Below are 23,136 nucleotides of genomic sequence, written 5' to 3'. Positions count from 1 at the left end.
ATGACTTTTTTAGATACAGAATTCTGTGTTAGACTTTTAGATTATACAAAAGAAATGAATAAGAATAGTACTTACGACAGTCTTATAATCTAGCTATGCTCTTATGTAGTTCAAGCCCAATGGTATAATTTAATTATTAAAAATTAGAGTGGAAAAACACAGTTTTTGAGGCCTGCAAAAATTAGCAAGCCTTCCATTTATCCATCTTTGGTCCTGGAAATGACTGGAGCATTGGGGAAGAATTTTCATTAATATGAGATGGCCAAAAAAGCCTAAGGGAATATATTGCATTGATGTGTGCATTGAAATTTGCCTGAATCGTTTGATACCTCAGGTTACCAGCTGACATCGGCTGAGTGTTACGATCTTCGGAGTAACCGAGTGGTTGCTGACCAATACTGTCACTATTACCCTGAGAACATCAAACCCAAGCCCAAGCTTCAGGAGTGCAACTTGGATCCTTGTCCAGCCAGGTCAGTCACATTTACCAGTTTGTTTACCATAAACATAAATCAAGTTCAAATAAGCTTCTTAAAAACTATTTCATTAAAAATAAATAAGTGCTGCTGTCCAGTGTCCATTCCTAGTCATGTGTTATTAGAACCCATGCCTCTTACTCTTGCTACTGTAAGATGCCATCTCAGGGTCTATAGGTTTTCCATTGGTAAAGCTGCAGGTAAAGCACTCTGCAGAGTCATTTTCTCTTCTGATTTTGTTTCACTCTGGTTACTTGTTTCTGACCTTAACAAACGTGATGGTACAATGTTCTCAGGATTCTTTGCATTTTCACTCTGTCACCTGATCAGTGAGATGATCAGAGCTGACCATATTTCAGGGTCACAGCTGACCCATTTTAGCCTATGGTGGGCCACACCGATTAACCAGCATCAAAACCAGCCTTAGAACAGTTCTTCCACATTTAAATAAACTCAGCCTTTGTTGAAGAGAAAGCAGGACTTATTTCTAATAGTCAGATTCTTTTTTAAAGGTCTTTTTAATTAGGAGCCTTAAAGAGACACTTGACACTTTCACATATGTTTGCTTTGGGGAAACCATAATTGACCCTCAATTATTTGCAGGATCAAGAATCAGGCTGATGAATGAACTATCTCAGATGATGACTAGTCATAGAAGTGCAGGTCAAGAATCTTTTCATGGGTGTAATATTTGCCTTTTTAGTTGCAACACTACCTGGTAATTTTATTAACTTGGCTTATTCATCCTCAACACGTGAGAGAGGATATATGAAAACTCTTATCCTACAAAACTCATCATGAAGACCAAAAGAGAGTCCTTTCCAAGACCCTTGGATTTCTGAGAAACATCTCAATGGTATTTTTTAAATCATAGTTTATTAACTATATATTCATAAAACAAAACTTTGAATAGGCAAAATACTACATGAGCCATGTGGCTGAAAATCACTCTATCTTTGAATTGTAGGCAATGCAATTTTAGTTTTTGTTTTCTGCTGTTACCTTTTTAAAGTGTATTTTCTTGTACTCTTTCTGCCTCACATTCAGGAATTCTAAATTCTACAGGTGATGTGAAATTGCTATTATTAATTTACTCATAGACACCACATTACCTAGCTGATAAAAGTGAACTCAGAATAACAGGTTTTCATTAAAGAAACAGAAGAGTAGATATTTTATAAATATATAATTCAGGTGAAGTTTAATTTTGCTTCATATTACACCGGAAAACTATGTATTAAAGATTGGATACGGTATAAAACTAAATGAGGTGTTAAAATTTTGCTTGGACCTCTTTATTTTGGAAATATTAAGGGTATGAGGTATTTTTAGCCAAGATAATTCTAACTCATGCAATTCAACCCTAGTTTAAAATTATTGTACTTATTATACATCTTTATCCATATCTATACCAGGAAGACCAGTGCATAAAAAGCATAATTATCCCAATTCAAACGGGTTGACTCAGCCATAGAGCAACTTTGAAGGTCTTATACACAGTTCCATGAAAATTTATGTGTGTATTTCTAGGAGAAATGACGAATTCACTTCCCACAACTGCCTAAAGCTTTTCCCCCACTCAGAAAAAACTTCAGTGAATAGATGGCCATGAAAAACAGTTGTGGAGTGAAAGCATTTTGTTAACAATTTTAAGAAATACGTTTCTAATCAGTAAATAATTTACTCATTTTTTTTTCTGGCTTCTGATTTTCACCTATCTTTTCTGTTGGAGTAATATTTTTGGCCTATTTCTTATTATTCAAAAGCAAAAGGCCATCCTACATGAAAGAAGTTTGTGAAATTTATCCTTTTTCTATGTCTATGTTATTTTAAATCATCTAATACAGCACATGTATAAATGTTGGGACAGGTGGCTATTAAAAAAGAGAGAGAGAAAAGGAGACAAAAAATAAGTTAGACGCAAATGTCAGGAAGCTGCTTTTTTATTACAGAGGTAATTAAAGAAAGCTGTAAAAATTAAGACTTAGCAGTAGAAGAGGTTTAAGAGGAAACTGCTTTAGGAAATGTAGATATGCTAGTCTGAGGTTAAGATACTTCAGGATTGCTGTGAAATTCACTGAACTCATTTGCATATCCAGGATCAAAGCAACCTTCCTGAATTCCAAGAGAAAATAAGAAGTGATAGTCTGAGAAAAGGAGGTGAAGAGACTCGATAAAATAGGTCTGCCCTCTCATCAGACACAGCAGAATCAAACCCCCAAAGAACTGTTTTCTAACTACAGATTTAACTGTCTAATAGTAAAATCAAGAGTGACATGGTGACATTAAACAACACCTTTGCGTCCAAACCTAGAAGCCCCTAAAAGGGAAAACACAAGAGGTATTGTTTAGAACAAAGTCACATATTTTGGAATTTCAAAAGAAATTTATTTTGTGTAGCCATTGAGATAGTTCTTCACTTTTCCTGTATTAGACTATGATTTTTGGCCGATTATTTGAAAGCAAAATCCCATTTAGATAGCCACGTTCATTCCCTGTCGAGATTGGGAAGTACCATGGACAGCAAAAAAGGCACTAAATAAGTCTGTATCCCTGGGTTTATTATTTTACCCTTCTGGGCCTTAGTTTTCTCACCCACTAGTGGAAGTGAGAGGGTTATTTGTTGTATTAAATTAGTGGTTTTCCAACTGTGCCTATAGACGTTGTTGTTCCATGGAGTTGCTTCATTAAATTTCATTTTATATATTTGGAAGTATCTTTAAACAGTAACTCACAAAAAGTATACTCAAACATAAACGAATGTTAACTTGTTCAAGCTAAGCTAAAATTAAAAATTGTTGTCAACAACAGTAAAAATATTTCACTACCAAAGGAAATACTTTTTGCCCTCATTGTTAAGTTCCGTGATTATGTCTGTTTAATTAAAAAATAAATATCTGAAGATTGTAAGGTGAGCTGTAAAAATTGTCACCATTAGCAACTACTTCTCTAAGAATCTTCTCATTACTACACACCTAAAACCAAAACAAATCAGAAATAAACTGGATGTGATAACCGTTAGCCATAATCCTTGATACCCAATTTTTCTGTTTACCAAAATAGCCTCACTGTTGTCATTAATTTGCTTTATAATAAGTGGAGATGGTATACATTTGAACTAATGAATGACATCACTTACTCACTTCACTCACCAACAGCATCCATAGGTTTCCATGGTTGTGGCTGGATTCATCTAGTGGTTCTTGGGACTAAAGAGATTGTTGCCATCTAGCCTATTCTTTCCAAAATAATTTTCATGTTTTCATGGCTTTTTTCTGATTCTTCATGCTAACTCAGAAATGTTGGTAAGTTAAAAGACTATAATGAAAATGATAAAATTCTCTAAAAATCTCCAGTGCCCACAGATAATCACTATTAATGCTTTTGCTATATCTCTTTCCAGATTTGTCTATAGCTCATACATAGGTAAAATCATTCTGTAGATAATAGACACGTGGAATTCAATGACCTAGCATTCTTGGTTTCCACTCTTCTAAAGCAAGCCTGAATATCCATGACATGTAGTAACTTGACATTTCCTGAGATAGGAATTTGAGTTCCTTTCACTACAAGACCGACAAGTGAGCTTACCCGGTGGCCAGCTGTTCCATCCCAAGGAAGCTGTATTGCTCTCTACGGATGTCATTTATGCAGTTATTTTTATGACATGACAAAATACTTTGTTCCCAGGCCAAAAGCGGTCTCAAAAAAGAAGCTAAAACAATGCTTATAATGGGACAGAAGAGAAAGTGAAGTTTAAAATTTAATAACTTTTAGCTAAAATTGAGCATATTTCTCACGGGTGACTCAGAGCTATGTTATCACTAGTCCCATCACACACCCTATACAGAGTATAGTATATGTTCTGGTGGTGGTCCCAACTTGGGCACACCCAGAAGTGCGGAGGCATGGCCCTTCTGGATATCAGAGATCTGGACATGTTTAACGTGTTTTCTGCTTCATTGATTTAACACTATAGTAGCTAAGACACTTGGAATCTTATCAAATGTAAAATCCTCCTTGTGCCTGCCATGCTATAATCATAGCTTCTGTTTTACACGAGGGGAAATTATTTTTTTTAACGCAGTACCTGGTGATTTGTGCAATGGTTTGTGTCATCATTGCTTCTTGGATGAAGGGTAAAGTCTATCATGTGGCCAGAAAGCCTCCAAATGTATACCTGTGGTTCAGCAACAACTAAAAAGGCATAGTTTTAGTTCAGCTAATAAGCACTTTATGTTTTCAGAGTGTCTTTCAATGTAAAAAAGGCTACATTTGGCCTTACGTAACTCAGTCTAGGAGACCGGTAAGACTGTTAAGGTTGTCTGGGGGGAATTGTGCAAGACATTGTTTGTGAGAAGATCAGAGAACCACCTTTTCAGGTTATTTTTGGTTTGTTTTTTGGGTTTTTTTTGGCACAGACCTCTGCTTTTCTCTCCAAGGCAGTAATGAAGGGGGCTTAAATTGGCAAGGGTTGGAGAAGGGAAAAAAGCTCTCACTCATCACACTATCATGGTCACAGTCATTAGCAAACAAATCTGTTTTTTGCTGAAACTACATCCAGATTCCCCCTTCCCTCGAGGAATTCAGAGCAACAGTCCCAAGCAAATGCCTAAACTTGTATGCCCCAAGTGGGAGTACTTTTGAGTTCAAGTGGACTTACTTTGTCCAGCTCCATTTAATTTGACAGCAAATTGCAAAAGTCATCCCTGGCCATGGGACCAAAGTGTGAACAAAATCTCAGAACTGAATCCTAATGCAACTTAAATCCTAATGCAAGAGAAATAATCTGCTTTGTGAGCGACAGTATGTACAGTGGGCCTATAAAACCCAGTCACACTAACTTGGTGAGCAACTAGTCCAGTGGTGATACAGTGATTATCACTATACCATGGTGATTAGGAGGGGAGCTTTGGAACAACATAGCCTGGCTTGGGATCCTGGCTCTGTCACTTACTGGTTTGGGTAGCCTTCGGCAAATTACTTGTTCTCACTAAGCCTCAGTTTTTTCATCCTCTGAAGTAAGGATAATAGCTACTTACTTCATAGAGCTGTCATGAGGAATAAAGGGTGTAATACATTTAAAGAGCTTAGCAGAGTGCCTGACACACTCAATAAGTGTGAGTGGCTGCAGCTATTATGACTAAGATCACCATTATGATAATGTTGATGTTACTTCAGAGAAACTCCTAAACTCTCCAGAAATCAGCTTTCTCCTCCATGAAAGGACTTGGAACTCTAAAATTGCATGTGGGTCTTCTAGAGAGGTAGCTCTCTATCTGCTGTTTTAACAATAGGAAACATAAATTCCTGGGAACTTGCTTCATGAAAGCAAATCACATTTATCAGATTTTTTAAAAATCATGATCATGAAAAATTAAGATAATTAGCAACTCCTAAAATCCCCACTTAACCAGCTATGAGACACTGCCATTCAATCTGCACGGGGTTTATGCCATGTGCATCTCCAAAAAAGGAGAACTCAATGTAAGGGCTAGAAAATGGTTTTCTCAGTTGGCAGTTAAAGTATAATGAAATGTTTTCCTAGTCACGAAGCTCTTTTTGTTTTATAAAAGTAGGTAAATTACTTAGAGAAGTAACAACTTCCTTCTTTTTGCTCAACCTCATTTAAATATACTACTTTAAGTAGCTAATGAATAAGCGACAAAAAGTACCATCGTAAAATCCCATTTGCACTTTCATGCATTTATGATGAGATAAATAAAGCAGAGTTCTGATGCTTTTTAGAATACATGGTCGTACCCTTCCCAAGTTTATAGACCTACCACACAGCATCAGACAATCAGCTCTAACTCAGTTACGGGACAATTCTGTTCTTCCACCAAGCCAGTTCATCACTAATAATAATGATCACTTCATATGTTACATTTTAAACTTTTTAAAAGTGTAATTATACGCAATCTTTTAATTAACTTGTAAATTAATAGGACAGGTATTATCATCATCCTCATTTTTTACTTCAATTTTTCAGTTTGACTTTACTAGCTAAGTAGCTTCTTTACTTAATTTCTCTAGGCGTTAGTTTTGCCGCCTGTCCAATGAGTATAGTATTCCTGTCAGACACTAACTATAAGGAGGAAATGAGATGGTGCACGTAAAGCTCTTAGCAAGATGCCAAGCACTCGATGAAAGTCAGCTATCGTTATTGAGAACCAACCCTATAAAATGACTGGCCCAATGTTACTGCTGTCTGAAGTTTCTGCAGTGCTTTCACATCCGTTATCTCAATCCAGTTTTACCTTCCCTAGGAGGTTAGCAAGACAGGGATTATCATCTATATTTACAGATGAAAATACTGAAGCCCAAAGAAGTTATGGGATCTGCACCAAGTCCGGGCAGGCAGGAGAAAGCTGGGTCACGGACCTAGGTGCCTCCGCTTCCAGAGCAGCTCCTATGCTACGTAAACTCAGGTCACCTGCCCTGGTGTCACCATATCCTACAGGTACCCTTGTTCTGCATGATGCCTGCAGCAACCTGTGAGATCTGGCTTAAACCCACCGTGCACCTCCACAGCCAACACAGAACTGCCAACCACGTCAATGCAAAGTTTGGTGCCCTGGATCTCTGAATTGACCACAAACCTGGGTTAAGCTCGCCTTTTTCATGTAAACGTAAATACTGATGTTGACTCAAATCAAACAGTGACCAAATCACTTGGGACAGGACAGGAAAAGCTAAACAAAGCCCAAGGAAATGTTAGTCCCATTTATTTAAAAGCAGTTCAGAAATTGCATTCATTAATATCATAAATGTTTAACCACAGAAATATAGATATAAGGAAATTATGATATTTTGGATCAAATGATCAAAAACTCTCCAGTAGTTGGTTTTATAGCAGAAAATGAATATGTATCTTTAAAATGTTTTCAAATCCTAGACAATGAAGCAGGGTTTTTTTGGTCTGATTTCTAAAAGATAAATGAATGTTGCCTAGCAGCTACTATGTTTTAAAAAAATTGTAACCTATTTACAGAATATTTCCTCATTTGCTGGATCTCCAACTTGCCTCTTTAAATGATAGGGAAACCTACGGTGTTTTGTAAAATCATCAAGTTTTAAAATAGGAGAGATTTTGAGATGATTACCTAGTTCAGTGGTTTTCAATCTGTGGTCCACAGAACTCTGAGTTCTGCCCTTAGCAGCCACTAGGAAGGGGACAGATAAGATAGAGCTCCATGAGATGGGTTTCCAGGCACCCATTCTTACTTCATCTTAAATGTCCTGATTTCATCCAATACTTAGATTTTGCAGAAGACCAACACAGAGGTCCAAATGCAATGCACTCAAGGTCACACAGAAAGAGAGTTGGCAGAGAGGAGACCAGACCTTCCAACTCTCAACTCCTCAGGGGGTCCTTGTCCTCGTTATGCTATAATCCTTTGTGCTCTGCCACTCATGAAAAAGCAAATGCTTGAGTCTCTGCCAACTTTTTATTACTTCTCTCCTCCCCCATTCTGAACAGTTGCTTGGGAACAGATTGGTTTCTATTGGCCTGGAGTTGTTGAGAGAAGATGAATTACTCTCTTCTGTGCGAGAACTGCCCCCACCACCCACAATTTCATTCATTTTTTTATTGAGTACCAATCTTTTGCCAAGTTCTGTGCTTGGTACCATGGCAAAGGCAAAGTAAAGCCAACGAGAGTCTGGACCACAACACTGCCCGAGGGAAGTTGAATTGTACAGTTACAAAGCAGCATGATACCTGAAAAGACACATGAGACAGACAGGGAAGAGAAGAGTTTTTTAAAAATTGTCATGGCTATTTCTGGGAGATGCCCAGTGGAAGAGATGTAGAGCTTAGCCAAGCAGCTTAGAAGCACAGTTGCCATTAAGCTGTCCTTTCTCTGCCCCAGGTCACCCAATCACCTCTGCTTGTCAGAGCAGCCAAAGTACCCTCTAACACAGCCTGCCCCTCATACAGATGGCAGAGCTAGCAAAAGGCAAGGAATGGGACTAAAGATGTGCACCGTGAGTGACAGTTTGTTTGGAAGTTTCTTTAACCTTGTTCTTATTTGTTTGCGTGCTTTCATTCTGGATGGTAGCTTTGCTTTTGTGTCTGCACATCAATGGCATGATTTCGTTGACTGATTATTTATGAATTGCCTCTGTGCAGGGCACTGTGTTAAAAGATATAGTAAAGAACCAATATGGATTTTGTCCCATATTGTGAAACTAAAGAAAATGTATACATAGTTAAAAGATAGTATACAGTTAAAAGTGGTGAGGGGAGTTAGTGCTATGGGTATTTATTTGGAAGAGGAAGAGAGAAGCGTCTGGCTACATGTTGAGAGGGAAAATAAGGACAGGCTTTAGAAGAGGTAGCACTTGATTAAGAAATTTCATTGGGTGTCATGGGCTGCATTGGGAAGTAAAGTATCTGTTGCTCTGACGGCAGTGAGCAGGCTGGATTGGAGGAGACAGTGCCTGCAGGCAGAGAAATCTGTTAGGAGACTGATGCAAAAGGGCCTAAATTCACGTCACAGAGATGTATTTGGCAGACATCACTACTGGAAGACCTCCGTGTGTGTAGGGAATACAGGAAAGAGAAGAGCAACGATGCCCCGCGGTATCCAGCCTGGGTGGATGGGAGGACGGCAGTGCTCTGAACAGTAACAGTGATCACAGGAGAAGCAGCAGTTTGTAGGGGAAGAGAATGAATTGTCTGGACCCACTGAGCTTGACATACCGAGAGTACATCCAGCCATCAGGACGTTAGAAATGAGGTTCTGCAGCCCTGGAGAAGAGGCAAGAGGTCGTGAGAGATGCACTGGAAGGGACAGTTGAAGCCATGAAAGCGACTCCTTATGATTCATTTCTATTGTAAGAAGAACCCAGAACCTCGCAAATTAGGTGCTCATGAAGTTAGTTATATGAGGACTTTTCTTGGAAAGAGAGATATGTCACAATATGTAGATTTCACACCTGAGTAGTGTGAGCCTGAAGAGGGCTTGATTTTTAAAGTCAGGGATATTGTTCTATAATAGCTTCTGACATGATTTCAGGACAAAGACTCAGTCATCTTTAAGTGACACATGGGAGTTGAAGGGACAGCCTCATTTCATCCATTTATATCATGTTTCCAAATGTTTCTGTCTTTTGCTTTCTCAGACTTGAATTTTGTTTTACTTAAAAGTTCTAATTCCTGAAAACAGAGAAATATAAAAAGAAGAAAGCAAAAAAAAAAAAAAAAAAACACGCATAATACAAACACCAGGAACTAACAACTGTTTTGGGTCCTTTTCTAATATATTTATGTGTACACACACACACACACACACACACGTATACACATACACACACACACATGCATACACATACACACACATATATAGGCTTTACAAAAATGATTGTATAGGTGGTATATGAACACATAAGTTTGCTTAGTATTGTGGATTACATTGTCCATTCTATTTTGCATTGAATTTTTGCAGTTGACATTACATTTGAACATTTTCCATGTCATTAAAAATAGTTCAAAAGACTTCATGTTCATATGCTGCATAATATTTTATTCCATGAGTTTGTCATAACATGGAAGCATTCTCCTGTCATTGGACAGTTCAGCAAGGTGTGGACTTTGAGAGGATTATGTGCAATGTCTTTCTTCTACTTATATCACATGAGTCCAGAGTGACCCCTTCTTCATCCTCATCTTCTCCTCTTCCCACCACAACCCTTGATTTGAGAGACTTTAGATGGAATCAAGTCATTGCCCAGTGTAGGAAGTGCATGAGCAATCAGAATAGTGAAGGCAATGGAGAATGAGTAGTTTTACCCCCAAACCAACTGTTTATTACATTTCCCTTGGCGATCATTTTTTAAAATTATTTTTGCCTCCTTCCCCACTGCATGTATGTTCAGACACGTCTGAATGCATACATAAACATGTATGCACGCACGTACACATAAAAATGAAGACCTAAACATGGAAAGAATTTCTTAAAGTCCCTAAATGGCATCCTTTTCCATCATTCTTCAAAAGATACACTTTGCCTAAGAAAAACATTAAGTGTCTTAAAAGGAAGCAATGGAGAGTTAAGTTTAGGCAGTGTTGCCTGCCCCTCTGTGACAGTGTGGTGAAAGGCCAGGGCCATGGCATGAACCCCAAGAGAGAGCAGAGCCCATGCACATGAATATGCATTAACAGGACTGGACAGAGCACCATTGTTTTGATATCTTTCTGTTTTCACAGGTGCCATAGAGTCATTTTATGAGTCTTCACCATGACCTATGCCATAGAAAGACAAATATAGCTATAGTTTTGCTGAATCCAGGTTTAAAGCTCCTCGTTCAAACAAAAACATGATTTCTAAATCAGTCCAATGCAAAGCCCAACATCTTGAATTCTATAACTCCCTCTTTCATTCCCCTTCTTTTCTTCTAGCCTGTCTCCTTCAATATTACTGCCTCCATTTTAAAAATCATCAGCTGATAAATCAGTTGGCAGAGATCTGTAACAGTTTGTTCGAATATTGAGAATGACAAATCATAGCTATAAATTTTTTCAGGAGAGAAGACAGAGATATGCATTTCTGCATTTAGGTCTGGATGTAGGCATGAGTGAAGATACTAGGGTTAGCTAAAATATAACTGCAAAGTCAGTTGTCTGTGTTCCTTAATTAACTACCAAAGTTATTAGAAGATCTTTGGAAGGTTGGAATTCTATCAAATACAGTTCTTTTAGAAAGAAAATTTCCTTAATTACTAGGCAGAAGAATTATTGGAAGGAGATCACATGATTCTACCCAAAGACAGGATTAACCTTTCACATCCAATTTCTTGTCAAAAGAAGGCAGAAAAGAATAGGAAGTTTCTCTATCTTGGAAAACAGGGAGAAGAGTTTAATGTTAATATTCATCCCATTCTTGTGTTTGTTAGAGCTATGGGATTTTGAGCTTCCTCAAAAGGCAGCATCCATTTTCATGAACATTGTTACTGAAGAGTAATGCACGTACACACAGCATCAAAGTTTAGTGATATAAATGAATACCTTTAGTCCTACAAATAAATGAAGAAAATTAGTCGTGTAAGATAAATAAGCAAATTACTACTCCAGTGTTTGTACCTCTTCGGAAGAGAAATCTATATTCAAAGATTTGTTTCTCGTTTTCTTTCAAATTTAATTTCTCTCATTTCTCCCTTACCTTTCAGTAATTTCTTCAAGAACTACCCTTTTTATTACTCCCTCTTTCCTCCTTATCGGGCACAATGTCCAGCCAGTGCTATTTTTTATCTTTCTGTTCCACAGTATACCTTGCTCACTCTACCCAAAAGCTTAGGTTTACTAGCCATGTAAAAAGAACGTACTGTATCATCCTATGTCAGAGGATGGGATCAAAGTGATTCTTAATGTATTTATTTAAATATAAATACAAACATTTATATTGAATACGGATATTCATCCCAGAGTATCCCGGAATACATGGGTTCCATTCATCCCAGAATAGAATACATGAGTTCCTTCAATATTCAAAAGAAGGACTTGCTATCGTTTGTCAGTGGTAAGATAAGTGTCTTCTGCTCATGACCTACCATCCGTGAGCTGAGCTCTCTCTGTCTCCCACTCTTGCTGGAGAGTCTGTTGTATTAGCCCTTTTATCTGAGATTCACGAGTCATAAATCTCCCACAAACAAGGGGGCTCAGCAAGAAGAAAGTCTTGCCAATTGGAGGCTTTCCTTGAAATCAGTGAGGTAGTTAGTGTACTTTATTGGAGTCCTAAAGGCCTCTGGGGACTCCCACACAGCCTATAATATCATTTCTTGTGAATCCATTAGCCATACAGCCTAAAATGTCATTTCTTATGGCTCCTTTAGTCTTTATCTCTAAATCTCACAGGTTTCCCAGAGCACCAGGTATACTAACAACAGTCAAAACAATCACAACCACCACCATAATAGCAGTTACCGCCATATCACATTTTATAGACCACAAAAAAAAGATCTTTCATCTTTATTATCACTTTTTAACTGCCCTACCTTTATTTTGGTAGGGAATGCGCTTTTGTTGATTGTTGCCTACTATATTCACTAGTTCCCCTTCCCTTTATAAAATAACCAAGTGGCTGCTTTCCAGATTTTACTAAAATCCTCAGATCTGCCAAGGGTGCATTACCTATTTGCTAATGCATGCTACATAGTGTTGTCAGTTCCCAGGTACATACTCTTATACATAGCTCTCTCGTTCATCGGAAGTGAGACCGTAACTGTAAAATTGCTTGGTGAGCATCTGGAAGTAACATTAATAATGATGATAATAATGACCTCATAGGATGTATAATTGGGGGGATTAAAGAACATTTACAAACTTATTGTGTCATTGTTAATGATGAGGTGCCCAGTCTTCTTACTGCCACCCTTTCCACTGGTATTTCCTGCCTGGATCAGAGAACTTATTATAGTAAACGGTGCCCTTTCAAAGAACTTGCCCCATCCTCAAACAGATGCTAGCATAAAGATTTTGAACTGTTTTAGTGTTGTTTTTTAGAGACAATTTATTAATGTTACTTTGCATTTGTCTAAAAAAATTGTATAATGTAATCATTTAGTGTTTATTTTATTGTGTGTACCTTCTACTCAGAGGGTTGGCATTATTGTTCCTAACAGTGACGGATACAAGCAGATCATGCCTTATGACCTCTACCATCCCCTTCCTCGGTACGTAAATCAATCATCCTGATGCTAGAATTAGTAAATTAGTCTTCTGCTTCTTTTATACATATATATATATTATAGATTTTGTGTTTCTCTGTAAAAATAAGATGGTAGATAGTATGTTTTGCAATCCATCCTGAGCTCTGCTTTTGAATAACACTGGTCTGCTCAGACCGTAAGCTTGTCATTCAAAAACCATTTTAAGATACGATCGGATTACATTGCAGTGGACACAGTAATTCACTATGATTAGATACAGTGTATGGGTTTATGTTATGTCTTTCTTTCACTCCCTTTGTCCTTTTTTATGTTTCCTCTGCAATAGGACCCTAGTCATTAAAGCACTGTTGCTAACTGTTAAACAAACACTGCCTGAATTATTATCCCAATACCACAAATGTGGAATTCCAGATGTGGTATTACTCTGCATAGGGGCTTTGAATATCCTTTTTTTGTTCCAAAGAAATTATAATTAAATACAAAAAGGCAGTTTTTTTTCATATCCTTATTGTTCAGAACATTTGGTGGGGAGGGGAGGTTTTTTGTGTGTTTTTTTTTTTCCCAAAACATAAAATTCCATGCACTATGCTGCTTTTTTAAAGTACGGTATTTTTTAAAACTAGAAAAAGTCATTAAAGTGATTGAGGAACTTTTAAAAGAACTTGTTCTCTTTATTAATATATTCATAAGAAAACTGGAGAAGCTGAAAAATACTCTAGCTACTGAGCGTATCGCCTGCCACATTGGAAACAGCTCCCCAGAGAGCAGAAGTTAGATTTGGGTGTGAAGCCGCCACTGTGCTAAGCAAGACCTTTGCTCTATTCTCTTTGCTCATTTGGACTTCAGGGAGTCAGCTGCTGTTTAGAACCCAAGGTTTAAATCAGATCACAAATAATTGGAAATCATCCACGGTGGTTTGCGCAATTTCAAACTAAACAAAGCCCAGAAAATAATTTTATTCTGAGCTGTAAAATAAAGCAAAGTTTGACTGAAAATCTTCAAATACTTAACGAATTGAAATACAAAAAGAGGACCTCGAGGTCTTTTAGTCCAGCTCCCCAGTGATGCTTCATTTTCCCACTCTTCCCCAATAATCGCACCCATTCACCACACATATGTGAACACATGTATTTACACAAATATGCATATATGTGTATTCCGACATATTTTATGTATATATACACACACACAGACACACACGCACACACGCACACGCACACGTATAAACCAATACAAGTTGTCATCCAGCCTCTACTTAAATACTTCCAGTGACTGGCCTGGAACTCACTTATCACCATTCTAATGGTAGCATATAGAAAGGGTTACTTGATTAATACTATATATAATTGTTTCGGGCTTTTTTAAAGTTCTTCCACTAAGGAGTTACTTCATTCATCAGCTCCCTCCCACTTTCCTATGACTATATTGATAAAGACAATAAATGACTTTAGAATGCTACTGATGTATCCTTTTGCTGGTTTGATCCAGAACCAAACTTGAAAAAAAAATGGAATGAAAATATAAAAAGATTAATTTAACTGAACCAATATTTTGTTTGATTTTAATTCCTGTATCTATAAAATAAGTATTCATAGGACGCATGTATCTGGTTGGGTGAAGGCCGTGTATTTTGAGATAAAGGCACAGTTGGGTATCAGGGGTGAGAACATCAAGTTGATGTTTTTCCTGTCATGGCACTCCTCAGTTTCTTTCATATCTATGATCTCTCTTGTTTATATTTCTCTGGTATGACTAATGCCTGTCTTAGGTTAAACTTGATTTCTTATATATTCGGATTTCCCGCAAGTGCCTGAAGCTCAATATTCTCAATGAGAGATTGAGATGAACCTGCTTGATGTTTATTTGCACCCTGTCTTCTTCACACTTTGGCCTGTCCATGCATCACAATGGGAAAAGACAACTAGCAAATAAACAGACTATATTTCTTACCCCGTGCACTTCTGTTACTAAACTAATTCTAAAGTTAGATATTCTGCCTTATTGATAAAGCCTTACTAAATGTAAGTTATTTCTATGAATATGTTTTCATTTCTTAAGAAGAATTAAGGCTCAAAAATGGTTCTCAGAGGGCAGCTACTTACTGATCAAGGCAGAAGGCTTTACTTATTGAAATTATTTGAATGGGTTTAAGACCACAAGTGTAGATACAAAACACAACATTAACACAAACAAAGAATTTTTAGATTCTTTTTTCTTGCTTTCAGTCTTTGACTATAACATATATCTGAATATAATATAAGAACATAGTCTGGTGAATAATCTTTAATTTATACTTAATATATGCAACTTTTCGACATAATCCTTAATTTTGAGAATTTCTTAAACTAAACACACTGTGTACTTAAAAATTAAAAGCCAAAGGAGTTAAAATATATGAAGTCATCTCTTATTCTTCCAGGGCAAGATTCTTGGATATATATATTTTTTCCAAATACTTACCTGGTCCCTGTTTTAAGATATCCTAACTGATGCCCTCTCTGAGCTTTTGTTATACTTTCTTTAAAGCACTGAGATGTTTTGCTTTGAAATTCCACATAATCCTATTATTAGGCAAGGATTCACATTATAACTTTTCACATATAGAACTACAGTTGAGTGCCAGAACCATACTATAAATACTTGGAATAATATTCAAATCATTTGTCTTTCTGTGATCACTGACATTGAAAAGGATACTTATTACTGTTTACAAAATTACACCATGGATCAGGTCCAAGTGTTGAGACAGAAATTAATCACTGTCTCTTTAGAAGGGTCCAGTTTAGGGATGTTAGAGTACCAGTTAGAAAATGTGCTCTTTTTATGGCATCTTAATGTTCTAAGAGATTAAATGTCCTTTCAAAACATATTCCCAGTTCACTGTCAAACTGAGTCTAATGCAAATTTGTACGTATACATTCAGCCCAATTTCAGTCTGAATCAGACCTGTTATCCACCTCCAGCTCTCCAGAGATTTACATGGAGACAAATGAGAATTGGTCTTACCCCTTTGGAAGAGAAACTCTCTACAGAGCTGCTTCCTTCTCTTGAAAGGGAACAGAGAGTCTCGAAAGGGCTAAACAGAGGACCTCAGTTTCCCCATAATAACATTTTCTTATGTGTCTCCTGGGGAAATATGCATAGGAAAATATTGTATTTGGCAGCATGTTTAGGCTGTTGGCAGTGGAGATAACAGTTGTTGCCTAGACTTGAACAGTGCAGAAAAATTCTCTGTAACTGGGAAACACACATTATCCAGGCTCTTGCAAAAGAGAAAGCAGGCTCACGATACACATGAAATCCCATGTAGAGAATAATTCACGTCTCCACGGTATGCCTGTGTGGTATTTTTACATTTAACTATTCAAGTGGATCAACTTGGTGACATTTTGTTTTTCTCTCATTACAATGATATCTCTCATAATTCTAAGAGAAATCTTAAATCTTTAGCAGTCTTTATCAACAAGCAGACTATATATGCAAGAAAAAGAAGCCCAGTCCCCATGTTTTTATTGTTAAAAACTACGACATTCTTTAAACCTACGGGAAAAGAGAAGAGAATCGGGCAAAGATATCTCTCAGCCTCTGGTCCCAGATGCATCAGAGCTGTGTAGAGATCTGAAAAATCAATGAAATTCTCTTAAATGCTATTGACAATATTGTTATTTTTTCCCTTACTTTACTTTGTCTATAGATTCCAATGCCATCAGCCTTTGAACCAGAGCCAAACTTCTTCACAATTCCAGGAGTTCTTTAGGGAGTGCTAACTGTCAGTAACCCAGCCCCTAGCAGCTAGGGAACAAGTAGATAACGCCTATATTAACATTTTGGCTCCTTAATGATGATACAGTTTGAACATCAGAATTATGCTAAATCCATGTACTCCCAAAGTTGATGACTGTAGAAGCAAGGGAGAAAGAGTATTTGGTTTACCTGAATCTTTCTTGAGCTTCTCATGTAAAAGTATTCCGAAGCTAAGTAATAAAGTATTGCATCGAAAATGAAAAGTATTATCCCAGGTACAAACTATTAGTGTTAACTGATTAACCAATTTTAGTCTTGAGATAGATACTTAGACAGATAGATATTACATAGATGCAAATATATTTATAAAATACAAAATAATGTAAATATTATATATACACGTACACCCACACACAAACACACACACATGCAGACACACTCAGAATCTATACTGAAGCTGTAAGAAGAAGGACTGAACAGCCCTCTTTGGAGTAGGCTACAGACCCCACAGTTATCCTTATAGACCGCTCTCAAAGAGTAATTTCTTACATTTGTGTAGAGCTTCGAGGCTTACTTACAGAGCACTTTTGCCAGCATCGAATCCTCTCTGACTCGTCAGATTTCAGGCCAGAGCTGGCTGTTGGTTCTCTGGAGTGTAGCCTCTCAGAACCTGATCGCCCCAATGGGCGCTGGGAAGGGGTTGGTGGGAAAGCTCACTGAGGAGGTGGGCAGTGTGCGTGTCTGCCCTGATGACTCCCCTTGCTTCTGTAGGTGGGAGGCCACCCCGTGGACCGCGTGCTCCTCCTCGTGTGGGGGGGGCATCCAGAGCCGGGCAGTTTCCTGTGTGGAGGAGGACATCCAGGGGCATGTCACTTCAGTGGAAGAGTGGAAATGCATGTACACCCCTAAGATGCCCATCGTGCAGCCCTGCAACATTTTTGACTGCCCTAAATGGCTGGCACAGGAGTGGTCTCCGGTAACTGTGCCTTCTTTCTTTGTTCGTTAGGAGAGTAAGTCCACTCTTCCCTCTCCTCGTCATGACCCCACCGCCCAACCTGTGCAGCTCCCCGCTTCTCCTCTGGAGGGGTCTAGAAGCCCACCCGTTTAGCCCCCAGAGTAGGCTTGGCCTGAATCGAGCCCCGCCAAAAGTAAATGAGGAGGAAAAATATATATATTTTTTCAAACATCTTTCTTCAAGCTACTTTAAGAAACCCCTATCACTCCCCATAACACTCCCTCAAATGGCAAGAGGAGGCAAATGTCTGTCAAGAATAATTGAGACCGATGACTGAGCCTGAAGCTGTGTATGCTGTTCTGATGGTCAAGCTCAGTAGACCAAAAGTTTGGTTTCATTTTTTATTTCTTCTACTTTGTCTATGTCCAAAAAGTGTCTTCAGTGGATTAAGATGAAACTTATATATATTATTCACTGAAAAAAAGAGGAAATGAAGATAGCAACATAATTAGAATGGAGGTGAAATGGGATTAATTAAAACCAAAACGGTCTAGACATTAAGGAAGCCACTGCAGCAGCTTAAGCATATAATGTTATTTGGGGGCTCCTGGTTGCTAGTGGAAAAAGGTGTGAAATGGCACAGGAGATGGAAAGATGTGCCCTCAGCCACAGAGATGGCAAAGGGCTATTCACTTAGCCTTGTGGCTTTGTGGCAGCAGATCAGAGCTGTGACGTCTCTTTCTATCTAGACTTGCTCCCAGGCATGTAGAACCACTGGAGGTGCTGTCTACATCTGGCCATTGAATCACTTCCTTTCAATGTCTTTTTTCCACGTCACTGTAATCAATTGGATCAGCCATGCAGCAATATAAATTAGCTATGATGGCAGTTAAAAACATTTTAATGTCCACATGGGAGCTGGCATTTCCCATACTTTGGACCTAACAGTCATTAGCAAAGTGACTAATAAAATTGACATACAGTCTTGGTAATCAAAATCGGGCACACTCTATAATTTCTTTTCTCCTTCTTTTTGTGACTTGGTTTGGGACTTTGCACACAGTGGGTGCTTAAGAAAGGCTGACTGACTAATCCAAAGCTAAGAAATTGCAAGTGATTTAATGTTCAGCCAGCTTTACCCTCAAATTGCCAAATAGAACAAAGATCCCATGACTAGTAAGAAGTGGTATAAAGCCACCAGGAGTCCTTCTGTAAAAGGAGCCCTTTAAAAAGTCTCAGGCGGGAAATGAAGAAAAGTAAACAAGGCTTTGCCTATGAGTCTCCTCTCTTGCATTCTCCTTCCAGTGCACAGTGACGTGTGGCCAGGGCCTCAGGTACCGTGTGGTCCTCTGCATCGACCATCGGGGAATGCACACCGGAGGCTGTAGCCCCAAAACCAAGCCCCACATAAAAGAGGAATGCATCATACCCACTCCCTGCTATAAACCCAAAGGTAACTTGACAGGGGCTCTGTAACCGGTCTTGTCATTGTTGTACGTATTCAGTACTGTTTTCAACTCCTTGGAATATAATTAAGTATCCCAAGTGTTCTTAGTAGCTATTCTTTGTAACTTAGACTCTACTAAATGGACTTAACTCTTTCTAAAAATCTTTCAAATGGTTTTGCTTGCACATTGTTTTTAAGCACTATGTATTGCTATAATTCTCTCCTGGTTCAGAAAGTTGATAGAAGACTGTTGCTGAAAAATATCAGATATATTTGCTCGAAAGGAGATATTATAGAAATATATGTCTGATTTACTATCCATATTGCTTGCTGTTAAAAACAAGGTGGTGACAGCTTCCCTGGTGGTGCAGTGGTTAAGAATCCGCCTGCCAATGCAGGGGACACGGGTTCAAGCCCTGGTCCAGGAAGATCCCACATGCAGATCTTTACCGAATTCAGCAGCTAAGCCCGTGCGCCACAACTACTGAGCCTGAGCTCTAGAGCCCGTGAGCCACAACTACTGAAGCCCACGTGCCTAGAGTCTGTGCTCTGCAACAAGAGAAGCCAGCACAATGAGAAGCCTGCGCATGCAACAAAGAGAAGTCCCTGCTCTCCGCAACTAGAGAAAGCCCACGTGCAGCAACGTGACCCAATGCAGCCAAAAATAAATACATAAAATAAATAAATTTAAAAAAACAAACAAACAAGGTGGTGAGGCTCATCAAGAAAAAAAGGGAGAGGGCCCAAATCAATAAAATCAGAAATGAAAAAGGATAAGTTACAGCTGACACCACAGAAATACAAAGGATCATAAGAGACCACTATGAGCAACTATACACCAATAAAGTGGACAATCTAGAAGAAATGGACAAATTCTTAGAAAGATACAATCTCCCAAGACTGAGCCAGGGAGAAGTAGAAAATACGAACAGACCAATCACAAGTACTGAAATTGAAACTGTGATTTAAAAACTCCCAACAAGCAAAAGTTCAGGACCAGATGGCTTCACAGGTGAATTCTACCAAACATTTAGAGAAGAGCTAACACCTATCCTTCTAAAAATATTCCAAAATATTGCAGAGGAAGGAACACTTCTGAACTCATTCTATGAGGCCACCATCAGCCTGATACCAAAACCAGACAAAGATATCACAAAGAAAGAAAATTACAGACCAGTATCACTGATGAACATAGATGCAGAAATCCTCAACAAAATGCTAGCAAACCAAATCCAACAATACATTAAAAGAACCATATACTGTGATCAAGTGGGATTATCCAAGGGAAGCAAGGATTTTTTAGTATCTGCAGATCAATCAAATCAATCAATGTGATACACCACATTAACAAATTGAAGAATAGAAAGCATATGGTTATCTCAATAGATGGAGAAAAAGCTTTTGATAAAATTCAACATCCATTTATGATAAAAACTCGTCAGAAAGTGAGCATAGTGGGGGAATACCTCAACATAATAAAGCCTATATGTGACAGGCCCACAGCTAACATCATACTCAATGGTGAAAAGCTGAAAGCATTTCCTCAAAGATCAGGAACAAGACCAGGATGCCCACTCTCGCCAGCTTTATTCAACATAGTTTTGGAAGTCCTAGTCACGGCAGTCAGAGAAGAAAAGGAAATAAAAGGAATCCAAATGGAAAAAGAAGAAGTAAAACTGTCCCTGTTTGCAGATAACATGATGCATTACATAGAAAATCCTAAAGACACTACCAGAAGACTACTAGAGTTCATCAATGAATTCGGTAAATTCACTAGATACAAAATTGACATACAGAAATCTGTTGCATTTATATACACTAATAACAAAATATCAGAAAGAGAAATTAAGGAAACAATTCCATTTACCATCGCATCAAAAAGAATAAAATACCTAGGAATAAACCTACCTAAGGAGACAAAAGACCTGTACTTCAAAAACTATAAGATGCTGATAAAAGAAATCGAAAACAACACAAACAGATGGAAAGATATACCATGTTCCTTGACTGGAAGAATAAATATTCTTAAAATGACCATACTGCCAAAGCTAATCCATAGATTCAATGCAATCCCTATCAAATTACCAATGGCATTTTTCACAGAACAGAAAATTCTAAAATTTGTATGGGAACACAAAAGACCCTGAACAGCCAAAACAATCTTGAGAAAGAAGAACGGAGCTGGAGAAATCAGGCTCCCTGACTTCAGACTATACTACAAAGCTACAGTCATCAAAAGAGTATGGTACTAGCACAAAAATAGACATACAGATCAGTGGAACGGGATAGAAAGCCCAGAAATAAACCCACACAGTTATGGCCAATTAATCTATGACAAGGGAGGCAAGAATATACAATGGAGAAAAGACAGTCTCTTCAATAAAGTGGTGCTGGGAAAAGTGGATGGCTACATGTAAAGAATGAAGTTAGAACACTCTCTAACACCAAATCCAAAAATAAACTCAAAATGAAGTAAAGACCTAAATGTAAAACCAGATACTATAAAACTCCTAAAGGAAAACATAAGCAGAACACTCTTTGACATAAATAGTAGCAATATTTTTTTGGATCTGTCTCCTAGAGTAATAGAAATAAAAACGAAAATAAACAAATGGGACCTAATCAAACTTAAAAGCTTTCGCACAGCAAAGGACACCATTAACAAAATAAAAAGACAACCTAGGGACTGGGAGAAAATAGCTGCAAACAATGCTACCTACAAGGGATTAATTTCCAAAATGTACAAACAGCTCATACAGCTTAATATCAAAAAGAGCAAACAACCCAATCAAAAAATGGGCAGAAGACTTAAATAGACATTTCCCCAAAGAAGACATACACAGGTGGCCAACAGGCATGTGAAAATATGCTCATCATCGCTAATTATTAGAGAAATGCAAATCAAAACTACAGTGATATACCACCTCACACCAGTCAGAATGGCCATCATCAAAAAATCTACACACAATAAATGCTGGAGAGGGTGTGGAGAAAAGGGAACCCTCTTGCACTGTTGGTGGAAATGTAAATTGATACAGCCACTATGGAGAACAGTATGGTGGTTCCTTAAAAAACTAAAAATAGAACTACCATATGACCCAGCAATCCCACTACTGGGCATATACCCTCAGAAAACCATAATTCAAAAAGAGTCATGTACCACAACGTTCATTGCAGCTCTATTTACAATAGCCAGGACATGGAAGCAACCTAAGTGTCCATCGACAAATGAGTTGATAAAGAAGATGTGGCACATATATACCATGGAATATTACTCAGCCATAAAAAGAAATGAAATTGAGTTATTTGTAGTGAGGTGGATGGACCTAGAGACTGTCATACAGAGTGAAGTAAGTCAGAAAGAGAAAAATAAATGCTGTATACTAACACATATATATGGAATCTAAAAAAAAAAAAAAAAGATTCTGAAAAACCTAGGGGCAGGACAGAATAAAGACGCAGACGTAGAGAATGGACTTGAGGACACGGGGAAGGGGAAGGGAAAGCTGGGACGAAGTGAGAGAGTGACATGGACTTATATATACTACCAAATGTAAAATAGATAGCTAGTGGGTAGCAGCCGCATAGCACAGGGAGATCAGCTCGGTGCTTTGTGACCACCTAGAGGGGTGGGATAGGGAGGGTGGGAGGGAGACGCAAGAGGGAGGAGATATGGGGATATATGTATATGTATAGCTGATTCACTTTGTTATACAGCAGAAACTAACACACCATGGTAAAGCAATTATACTCCAATAAAGGTGTTAAAAAATATATATATAGGAAGAAGTAGCCACTGATACAGCTGACAGAGTTCGGTTCAAAAAGACAGTAAAGTATTA

At 38.1% G+C, this 23,136-nt stretch overlaps 1 protein-coding gene across 3 annotated transcripts in view; it reads left to right on the top strand.

Annotated features, from left to right (window-relative positions):
* ADAMTSL1 (ADAMTS like 1) overlaps window positions 1–23,136 on the top strand; it is a 470,823-nt gene that overhangs the window by 202,746 nt on the left and 244,941 nt on the right. For 2 of the 3 annotated variants that reach the window (XM_082401578.1, XM_082401579.1), the window contains 4 exons: window positions 335–473; window positions 13,101–13,151; window positions 17,664–17,868; window positions 19,153–19,300. In XM_082401578.1, the coding sequence (XP_082257704.1) occupies window positions 335–473; window positions 13,101–13,151; window positions 17,664–17,868; window positions 19,153–19,300 (543 nt within the window). The remainder of the gene's footprint in view (window positions 1–334; window positions 474–13,100; window positions 13,152–17,663; window positions 17,869–19,152; window positions 19,301–23,136) is intronic. The other variant, XM_082401580.1, reaches the window with a different exon arrangement.

This window comes from Balaenoptera borealis (genome assembly GCF_965194805.1).
Source record: "Balaenoptera borealis genome assembly, chromosome: 8".
Lineage (NCBI taxonomy): Eukaryota > Metazoa > Chordata > Mammalia > Artiodactyla > Balaenopteridae > Balaenoptera > Balaenoptera borealis.
Note: the sequence above shows the minus strand (reverse complement) of the source record. Positions and strands in the feature narration are given on the sequence as shown.